The sequence below is a fragment of the Amblyraja radiata genome, unplaced genomic scaffold, assembly GCF_010909765.2.
Source record: "Amblyraja radiata isolate CabotCenter1 unplaced genomic scaffold, sAmbRad1.1.pri S159, whole genome shotgun sequence".
In the NCBI taxonomy this organism is placed as follows: domain Eukaryota; kingdom Metazoa; phylum Chordata; class Chondrichthyes; order Rajiformes; family Rajidae; genus Amblyraja; species Amblyraja radiata.
The window spans coordinates 82,178-93,339 of NW_022630145.1; the positions used below are offsets into that span (position 1 = coordinate 82,178).

The 11,162-nt window shown below is 47.1% G+C and overlaps 1 protein-coding gene across 1 annotated transcript; it reads left to right on the forward strand.

Annotated features, from left to right (window-relative positions):
• The first annotated feature begins 452 nt into the window (after positions 1-452).
• LOC116969353 (NACHT, LRR and PYD domains-containing protein 3-like) lies at positions 453-10,674 on the forward strand. Its single transcript, XM_033016216.1, has 5 exons — positions 453-546; positions 2,756-2,925; positions 6,330-6,501; positions 6,583-6,648; positions 10,232-10,674. The coding sequence occupies exons 1-5, from the start codon at positions 486-488 to the stop codon at positions 10,672-10,674; spliced, it is 912 nt and encodes a 303-aa protein (XP_032872107.1). The 5' UTR covers positions 453-485.
• The last annotated feature ends 488 nt before the right edge of the window (positions 10,675-11,162 follow it).

An 11,162-nucleotide genomic window follows, 5' to 3' on the forward strand; every position in this document is an offset into this window, starting at 1 on the left:
TATCAAACTCAAGAGGCCAAGTGTCATATTCCTGCTCCTAATATGTTCATTTATTGTTCCAAATAAACCTAATTTCCAGAGCTACCCAGACTATGTGTTCCCCCATCTTATTTCCTGGAAAGATATTTGCCATTAGTGCTGTCTCCAATGTATATTTGTTCCATTAATTTAGGGGGTTGATTTATTGATAAGACAAGCATGTGTTGGAGGGACTGAATCAGTCTGAAGAAGGGTCTTGACCTGAAACGTCACCCGTTTAAAAAAAAAACCTTCTCTCCAGAGGTGCTGCTTGTTCCACTGAGTTGCTCCAGCATTTTGTGTCTATCTGTGATTTAAACCAACATCTGCAGTTCTTTCCTACATGCTGTACAGCGTGTGATGTCATCAGCTGAAAGTGTTGTCCTGCTCCTTGCAATTGTTGTCTAATACCGGCTTTTAATCTGTTTATTACAGAGCAGCGGGACGTGTGAAAGGCAGTCACCACCATGGCTGATGGAGCGGACCAGGGAGGAGATCCAGTGGCCTCGACAACGAGGACAGACGACGGTGTGTTGTAGAATTACGTCAGATATAAATATCCCAACAATCAAGAGCGGAACTCGCTATCAAAACATGGAGGGGACGGGGGACACAATTTTTTGGCGGCACACTCACACGCGCGAGACTTCGGAGGCTCAATCCAGCGCTAAATGCAGCTCAACTCTGCCTGTCTCGCCAGGTTAACTACAGCCCTGACTGGACTGATGGGACACCAGCGCTGCTTCTCCGCGCTGGCCATATTTCCATATTTCCCGCAAGTCCAGGCAGGTTCACCTTGGCGGGACAGGCAGAGTTGAGCTGGGTTTAGGGCTGTTTCTCTTCACTGGCTGTGGCCCTGGGGGCACAGCTCGTGTGTGACTGCCGACCTCTCTGGCCACCCGTGGGGGGGGGGGGGGCACTCGGGCCAGCGCCGGAGACCCGGCTTGGATCGATCCTGCCTGCGGATGAGGCGCAGGTCTGTGCCACGTCTCCCTCCTCCAATCGCCGCGCTCTATCCTCAGTCCCACCCTAACTGCCTCGCGGAAAGCGGCGATTTTAAAATCGGATCACAAAAACTTGGGAGCGGGGGGTGTTCCCCACCTCTCAAAACATGGGGGGGACGTGTCCCCTCTGGCCCCCCCAGGTTTTCCGCCCCTGCCAACAATGTGACCGGATCCGATTGCCTGACCTGCAGTACACACGGGGAGAGGGAATAGGGAATCAACGGAAGGCCAAGAGACCTGAGCCGGAGAGAGTGCAGGAATGATAGGGCAGGTCTGTCTACATTAGGGTCATTTGTTGGGTATAAAGACTGTCTGGGAGCAGCTACTAGAGGGGTACGAACATGTGATGATTAGAGGTTTTTATAAGTGAGAGAACTGTTCAGACTCAGCGTGTCAGTTAGCGGAAGAAGCAAAGAAGTTAAGTTTTGTGAGCCTTGGTGAACAAAGGATGTTGAAGGTCTGATGAGGGAAAATAAGTGAATGTTTGTCAGGGATGGGAAGCTTCTCCCAGTGAGTTGTTCGAGGTTTAATGGGGAAATGAGAGAGAATCAAGGAATTAGGATGGTCAAAATAGGCCTGAACCGGAAAGGGTTGATTGTAGTTGGGGAAAGTGATGGGAGAACGGCACGGGAAAGTTGGATATGGATGAGGGGGGGAGGGGGGTGTTGATTGTCAGATGGTTAGAGATGAAACCAGGACCAAAATTAGACTAAAGAGAAAACGGGTCAAAGGTCTTGTAATGCGACACGATGTTTGAATGATGTGAAATGTAAAGGGCCTGTCCCACCGGCATGAGATAGCATGCGTCTAGCGCGACCAAACGTGGTCGCTTGAGGCATACGGCCTCGTGGGGCCGGTCCCACCTTGATCGGCAGAGGCGTATGGAGTTGTGCGGGGCTGGTCCCGACATCGCGCGGGGCTCCAAAAATCTTGCACTGTCCGAAAATCCCGCGCGACAACGGCCTGCCGGCCCGCAGCCGCATTGAGGGCGTACGTAGCGTCTTAACGCCGTACGGCTAGCGCCTGGCGTTGCGCGATGACGTCACTGCCCAACGCCGTGCGACGTCCAAATTCAGTCGGCCCGCCTCCTGCCCGCCTGATTGGTGAGTATGATGTTGGGACCAGCCCCGCACAACTCCAGACGCCTCCGCGGTTGGAAGTGGGACCGGCCCCGCGAGGCCGTACGCCTCAAGCCACCACGTTTGGTCGCGCCAGACGCATGCAATCGCATGCTGGTGGGACAGGTGTTGAGATTTGGGTTGGAATGGTTGGGGAAATTTGCGGATGGGGAATAGGTTATGTATTGGGATAAGGAGAGAAGGAAAGGGACCAAGAAGTATTGAAAGAGGTTGGAGAGATGTCACAACGGTGTATTCTGTCAAAAGGTGTTGACATTGTGTCCACCCAGAATCAAGAAGAGAATGCACCCGTGGGACTGAACAGTGGGAGAGGGACAATTGTTGTGAGTTAGCGCATTGTTTAGATGCCGCAGGGAATGAGTTACAGCAACAGCCTGGGGACCATTGTCGGGGCAAGTCGAGGATCACAGCCGGGTCTCCCTCCCTCCGTACAGGGTGCGGGTAGATCCGGCTCGTGGCCGGACAGCAACCCGCTGATCGGAGCACCTCATCTCCGTCATGTGGTCTGCCTTTTAGCAGAGTGGGGGTGGTGACGGCTATCCGTGGTGGAAAACGGACAACCCTTGATAATTCCATTATTTTGATTCATCACAGCTCCTCCAATGTCTTCGCTGACGGAGCTCCTGGAAAGGTGTGATGATTGGCAGCTGCTGGAATTAACAAATCATTACCGCCAGAGGCTGGAAGCGGCGATTCAAGAGGCGGTGGAGAATGTTGTCTTCGTTCTAGCATACGAGAGATATTTCAGTGAGCAAGAGTACAAGGTAGGGAGAGGAATGGATGAGTGGGTAACTTCAGCTGATACTCAAATGTTTTCCTGCACAAATATCGTGCCCAGATTTCTTTACTTGTTCCAATGTTTACCGGTTTTCCTACCCAAGTCATTTTTTAACTCAGTTAACCAATCTATAACCTCCTTTATATGGGGTAACAAGGTTCCAAGGGTCAATAAGTGCACTCTCCAAAGAGGTCGTGAAGTAGGTGGACTGGGCCTTCCTAGCTTTATTAATTATTACTGGGCATCCAATATCCAAAAGATATTATACTGGCTCCACCGACCAGATACAGACTGGTGTCTGCTTGAGTCACAATCATGTTACTTCTCGTCTCTCCCAGCTTTAGTATATTCCTCCCTGCCATTGAAACCCTCTAGATTTACATCCAACCCTGTCGTACTATCCACCATGAAAATGTTTAACCAATTTCCTTGCCATTATAAGCTTACATCAGCTTCAGTTCTGGGTCCCATTCATAGTAACCATTGATTCCCCCCCTCTACACTTGACTCAGTGGGGTTTGAATGGTCTTATGTGCATTAAGGATTTATACACTAACAACATATTTGATAGTTTCGACTACCTACACAAAAAACATGGCCTCCCACATAATCATTTATTTAAATATCTTCAGGTCCGCCACTTTGTCATGAAAACATTTCCTTCTTTTCCTGATCTCCCTCCTGTCACAGTGTTGGATAAACTCACTCTTACCTTTGCAAATAAAGGACTGATCTCTGCAGTATATTCTCAATTGATGTATTTAGGAGATCAAAACCTGAACAAAGTTAAAGCTAGGTGGGAGGATGACCTTGGTATGGATCTGTCTGAGGAATGCTGGACTGAAGCGCTGAAAAAAGTCCACTCCTCGTCATCATGTGCTAGATTGGGGCTCATACAATTTAAAGTTTTACACAGGGTTCATTTAAGCAAAGCCAGGCTTGCTAACATATATCCAGGGACGGACGCTGGCTGTGACAGGTGCTCGTTCTCTCCAGCCAATCTAGCTCATGCATTCTGGTCTTGCCCCAAACTTGTTAACTACTGGGCAGTGGTTTTTAAAACCATCAGTGAAGTCCTTGGGATGACAGTGAGACCTTGCCCGCTTGTAGCTGTATTTGGTGTAACAGATAAAACCTTGGGTTTAGATTAGATTTACTTTATTAATCCCCTTATTCAGGGGAAATTCAGATATCCTTGCAGCACACTAATAAAAATACAACATAGCATTCAAGAAATTCAACACCAAAACACGAAAACATCCCCTCACAGTGGTTCCCACTGTGGGGGAAGGCACAAAGTCCAGTCCCTATCCTCTTGTCCACCCAGAGTCGGGCCTATTGAGGCCTCCACAGTCGCCGCCACGGCGCCCGATGTTCTTGCCGGGTGATGATACTCCGGCGTCAGGAGAACCCAGTCTGATATCATTACATTTACATCACTTTTGGCTCGTAGGAGAAACTTGCTGGTCTGGAAATCTACCACTCCTCCATCTGCTGCTACTTGGCTGGAAGACGTGATGTTTTTTTTAAGGCTAGAAAAGATTAAATTCACATTGAGGGGGTCTGTGAAAAAGTTTTATTTGAAATGGGAACCCTTTTTTATCATATTTTGAGGGTCTAAAGGAACTACCTATTGACTGAGGGCACTTGACAGTAAGTGGGGATCCGCCTTTATTCTGTTTTGTTACTTTATTATTGTTAAAAAGGGCATTTGATTTTGTGATATATTTGGATTGTGAAAAAATAAGCTGCCAAGGGGTGTTTAGGGAGGGTGTGTTAGGGTTATTTTGTTTATATTATTATTATTATTATTTATAAAAAACAAAATGGAGGAAAATGTAATGCCATACGTCAGATGTACTGTGAATTTTTTTTCTTTTTTTTCCCCCTCCAATAAAAAACTTAATTAAAAAAATAAAAAAATAAAAAAAATAATATCGTGGGCCGAAGAGTCTATTCTTGTGCTGTACTGCTCTCTGTAATTACAGCTCAGTACGGCGCAGTCACAAAGAATATCCCGTACAGTGGCGGTGAGTTTGTCAAACACGCCAAAACACTCACAACACAATAGTTATGCACCTTTTACATTTTGGGATAATTAATAGTTGATCAACTTCTCTTTGCAGCCTTACATCCTTGCTTTTCCCCATTTCTAATCTTCTCTGCCAAATGGATACTATTAAAGGTCTTCTGTTATTTCCTGGTGAGTCTTATTAGCCTCAACCTGGTTTACAAACTCCTATATTTACCGTTACTGCGGCCAGCTATGCTTTACAATGTAAACACTTTCTGAATCTATAATTGGCTTTCCAAGTGTAATTTACCTACTACATGTTGACCTTTTCCCCAACATGCTTCCTTAGTATGTAAATTCTTGGGTTAAACATGCTACTAACTTACTCCTATGAATTTCAAAATGTCTTACATCAACCACTGGGCCATTTCGTTTCACATCTATTGTTAGCAAGATGATAGGCTCAATAATAATTTTTAAAAATCTAATTCTTTGAGAAAGCAGTAACTAATCAGACCATGGCAACATGCTTTAATGAATGGGATGGCAGGACTTTCATATGAAGAAAGACTATAAAGACTCGGCTTGTACTCGCTAGAATTTAGAAGATTGAGGGGGGATCTTATAGAAACGTACAAAATTCTTAAGGGGTTGGACAGGCTAGATGCAGGAAGATTGTTCCCGATGTTGGGGAAGTCCAGAACAAGGGGCCACACACACAGTTTAAGGATAAGGGGGAAGTCTTTTAGGACAGAGATGAGAAAAACATTTTTTACACAGAGAGTGGTGAATCTGTGGAATTCTCTGCCACAGAAGGTAGTTGAGGCCACAGTTCATTGACTATATTTAAGAGGTTAGGTGGGCTGGGATATTTTTTCATTGGTGTGCAAGAGAATGAGGGGTGACTTTACTGAGGTGTGTAAGACTAGGAGATGCTGGGATAATGGGAACACTGTCTTGTTTTCCAGGATAAAGGATCCACAAACTGGAGGGTGTAGGCTTGAGGGGAGATGGGAGAAATGTAGGTGGGATCTGGGGACAACAGGTTTACCTGGAGGGCAGCCCATATCTGGAACACAATGCCAGAGGAAGCTGGAAAAGTGGATAACATTAGGGATTACAGAGTACATTCACACAGATGAGTGGATAGGAGGGGTTTACGGGGCTGTGGGCCAAATGCAGGCAAATGGCCCTGGCTTACAATTGCCACTTGGTTGGCATGGACAATGTGGGCTGAATGGCCTGTCTCCGTGTGGTATACTGCTCTATCACTCTACCACTTATGTGACTCCAGTAAATCCATCGACAAGTTTAGCCGAGGGTTCCGTTTCCATGCAGTACAGCTCTATAACTACTTGTCTCTACACTCTTCACAGCGAGTCATCAAACGCACGGAGAGAGGAAGCCGTGCGGCCGGTTCCACACTTCTCCTCAACCTGGTGACTGAGAAAGAGCCGCAGGTCCGTAAACTGATATGGAAATGCTTCGTGAAAATGCACCACCTGCTCCCCAAACTGGAGGAGTTGCTGAAAGCAATGGGGGAAGAAGGTACAGGACATTTTTCTATAGAGAATTTGATCTTTTTGTCAAAATGCAACTCAGACTCATTTCACGAACTGATTCCAACAGGTTCTGATCTGATCGAATCGTTCAAAAACATAAAGGCTTCCCGGGAACTACCTGCTCATCTGAAAGGTATTCAATTGCATGTTTTGTTTAGTTTAGTTCAGGGAGACGGCATGGAAACATGACATGCTGCCCACTGTGTACACGCCATCCATCGATCACCCTTTCACGCTAGTCCTAGTGTATCCCATGTTTATATCAACTTGCAGTCTAGGGACAATTTACAGTCCAATTAACCTAGGTCTGTGTGGTGTGAGAGGAATGTGAAGGACTCTGGAAGAAAAAACCCTCACGGTTACAGGGAGAAGCTGCAAACTCCACATAAACAGCACCTGAGGTCAGGATCAAACCTGGGTCTCTGGCACTGTGAGGCAGTGGTCTTCCAGGTCTCCCAGCTTTCTCCAACCACCCCCACTATAAACAGCCTGAAGAGGTTTCCTGACATGACTCTTCTCATATCCTTGTTCTCCAGGGATGCTGCCTGACCTGATGAGTTACTCCAGTACTATCCTATATTTCTGTAAATCTACAGCATGAATTTGTGATTCTCATACTGAATGTCCCGTGGGACAATACATGCCATATTCTTTCTTCACCACTTTATCAACTTTGTCGGCACTTGGTCAGGGGTTATGGGTTTGTACCACAAGGATCAGTACATCAACACTGCTCAGAGCATCGTCAATAGACAATAGGTACAGGAGTAAGCCATTCGGCCCTTCGAGCCGGCACCGCCATTCACCGTGATCACGGCTGATCATCCACAATCAGTACCCCATTCCTGCCTTCTCCCCATATCCCCTGATTCCGCTATCTTTAAGAGCCCAATCTAGCTCTCTCTTGAAAGTATCCAAAGAACCGGCCTCCACCGCCCTCTGAGGCAGAGAATTCCACAGATTCACAACTCTCTGGGTGAAAAAGTGTTTCCTCGTCTCCGTTCTAAATGGCCGAACCCTTATTCTTAAACTGTGTGTGTGTGACCCCTGGTTCTGGACTCCCCCAACATCGGGAACATGTTTCCTGCATCTGGCGTGTCCAAACCCTTAATAATCTAATATGTTTCAATGACATGCCCTCTCATCCTTCTAAACTCCAGAGTATACAAGCCCAGCCGCTCCATTCACTCAGCATATGACAGTCCCGCCATCCCGGGAATTAACCTGGTTTACTACGCTGCACTCTCTCAATAGCAAGAATGTTCTTCCTCATATTTGGAGACCAAGACTGCACACAATACTCCAGGTGTGGTCTCACTAAGGCCCTGTACAACTGCAGAAGGACCTCTTTGCTCCTATACTCAACTCCTCTTGTTATGAAGGCCAACTCCTCTTGTTATGATTGACTTTCTTCACTGCCTGCTGTACCTGCATGCTTACTTTCATTGATTGATGAACAAGGACCCCCAGATCCCGTTGTACTTTCCCTTTTCCCAACTTGACGGCATTTAGATAATAACCTGCCTTCCTGTTTTTGCTATCAAAGTGGAAAACCACATTTATCCGCATTAAACTGCATCTGCCACGCATCTGCCCACTCACCCAACCTGTCCAAGTCACCCTGCATTCTCATAGCATCCTCCTCACAGTTCACACTGCCACCCAGCTTTGTGTCACCTGCAAATTTGCTAATGTTACTTGTAATTCCTTTATCTAAATCATTGATGTATATTGTAAATAGCTGCGATCCCAGCACTGAGCCTTGCGGTACCCCACTAGTCACTGCTGGTCCCAGCACCGAGCCTTGCGGTACCCCACTAGTCACTGCCTGCCATTCTGAAAGGGACCCATTAATCCCTACTCTTTGTTTCCTGTCTGCCAACCAATTTTCTATCCATGTCAGTACCCTGATCTATTCCTCTCTTGATTGTATACACATTTATAAGATCACTCCTCGTCCTCCTGCTCTCAAGGAATAGAGTCTCAGCCTACTCAAACTCTCCCTATAGCTCAGACTAGCTCAGTCCAGGCAACATCCTCGTAATTCTTCTCCGTACCATTTCCAGCTTGATAGCATATTTCCTACAACATGTCGTAACTCCACCAATTATGGTTGTGTCTGGAAATTTCCGAAGCAGCCTATCTATATTTACAGTCAAGTCATTTTCATATATCATAAACAAATCACTGCGGACTCCAAAAGTCAGTGGTGCTGGCTCGAAGGGCTGAATGGCCTCCTCCTGCACCTATTTTCTATGTCTCTATGTTTCAAAGTCACGCTGACTTTCCCTAGTTGTCATATTCTATTCCATGTGCGAGCAAATCTTATTCCAACAATCCCTCTCCAATGGCTTCCTAACCACTGACGAGGTTTATGTCCTGGTTCATCTCCACTTCCTTCTTTAAACAAAGGAACGATCCTGGGTATTCTCCAGTCCTCTGCGATTATGGAGAGACAGGTCATTGATAGTTTCAAACATTGGAAGTACACTATCTAATGAATGACGGCATAACTCGCACCACCCACTTTACGGGAAATTATTTCATTCCCGCGTTGATTACTCGTGAATTTAGAGTTGTAGCGATAGATTTACACTATCACACAGCACGGCAACAGGATCTTCTATTTAATTTGTTCATGCCGACCAAATTGCCCCATTTAAACTCTCCCGACCAGCCGCGATTGCCCAATATTATAATACAATATAATATATATTCATTGTCAATTGAACCTCAATGAGGCTCAAACGAAACTCTGTTTCTACAGCCATACAAAAAGAAACAATTTCTACAAGACACACAAACAATTCAATTCACACAAACATCCATCACAGAGAATCTCCTCCTCACTGTGATGGAAGGCAAAGTCTTTTCTCTCCCCTGTGTTCCATTTTTCTCCCGATGTTAAAGCCCCCAGGCGGGCGATGGTAAGTCCCACGGCCGTTAAGGCCGCGCCGGGCGATGTACGGCCCCGCTCCAGGTCTTAATGTCTCAACGGGGAGCCCCCGGCGGGCGTTGGCATGTCCCGCGGCCATTAAAGCCACGCCGGGCGATGTACGGCCCCGCTCCGGGTCGTTCCAACTCCGCGACACAGGCGGGAGAAGTTGCGTTGCGGGAGCTCCGAAAAGCGGTCTCCCACCCGGACCTGCGAGCTCTCGATGTCCCGTCCACCGGGCCTGCGGTCGGAGCCTCCGAAGTCGGGCCGCAGCAGCGAGCCACCACCGCTCCCCATGCTCCGAGGCCAGCCAGCCCCACGATGGTAAGTCCGCAAACTCCGCGACTGGAGCCCCCGGGTCGTTCCGGTTGGAGGCCGCTCCACGGTGCTAGGCCCCAACGACAACGGAGACCCGACAGGGAAAGGTCGGGTCTCCCGTGCAGGGAAGAGATTTTAAAAGTTTTCCCCCCCGCCCCCCACATATACACAGTTAAAAACAGTATAAAAGAACACAACAAACTACATTCAACTGGACAACAAATAAACAAAGACAGACAGGCTGCAGGGGGCGCTGCAACGTGCGTCGCGCCTCTAACCTTTCCAATCCCTGTACTTGTCCAAATATTCTGTTTAGTTAACCAATAAATAACAATAACTATCAGATAACATAAGATCAATAACACAGTCAACTAATAACCGTAATATTAGAATCCGTGAATGTGTTTTTCTTTGCGTGATGAATCTAATTTCAGGACCTCTTGTTTATCTCACCTGATAAAAGATGTTCAGCAGAAGCACAAGGAGACTCTGCGAGCACAGACTGAAACACTGAGAGTGAACACCATCCTGATGAACGAGAAGGTTAAGGATTTCCAGCTGCGTGATCGATATGCTGAGCTCACAATCATCTCCACTGTTCGAGATCGGACACTGGTGGAACATGAGCTGCTGGCAAGAGGCCGGGACCATGATGAGTGGAGAGAGGAACATCTCGGGGGAGAGTTTGAAAAAATCCGAACTGATCAGTTATTCCAGAATGTGTCGATGAGCAAATCCAAATCTGGGAGTTCGTCTGCCGTGGCCGGAGTCGCGGGGATCGGAAAAACAACAATGGTGCAAAAGATTGTTCATGACTGGGCCACGGGGAAAATATTCCAACAATTCCAGTTTGTCTTCAGTTTCAAATTCCGGGATTTGAACATGATTAACGACAGAATAACCTGAGGGAACTGATTCTGGATCAGTATCCTTACTTTGGGGATATGCTAGGAGAGGTCTGGAAGAACCCAGAGGGATTGCTGTTTATATTCGACGGTCTGGATGAATTCAAGGGCAGAATCGATTTTGCTGACAGTCGGAGAGACACAGAACCTAAGCACCAGTGCCCAGATCCTGAATCCCGGTGTGAAGTGTCTGACATTGTGTACAGTTTAATCCAGCACAAGCTGCTCCCAGGGTGTTCAGTGCTAGTGACCACCCGCCCCACTGCGTTACATTTACTGGAAAAGGCAGAGATCAGTGTCCGGGCTGAAATCCTGGGATTTGTTGGTGAGGAACGGAAGGAATATTTCACCAGGTATTTTGAAGATCAGACGGTGGCAGCAGCTGTTTTCAAACATGTGAAGGAGAACGAGATCCTGTACACCATGAGCTACAACCCCTCCTACTGCTGGATCCTTGTCCTGACACTGGGCCCCTTCTTCACACAAACA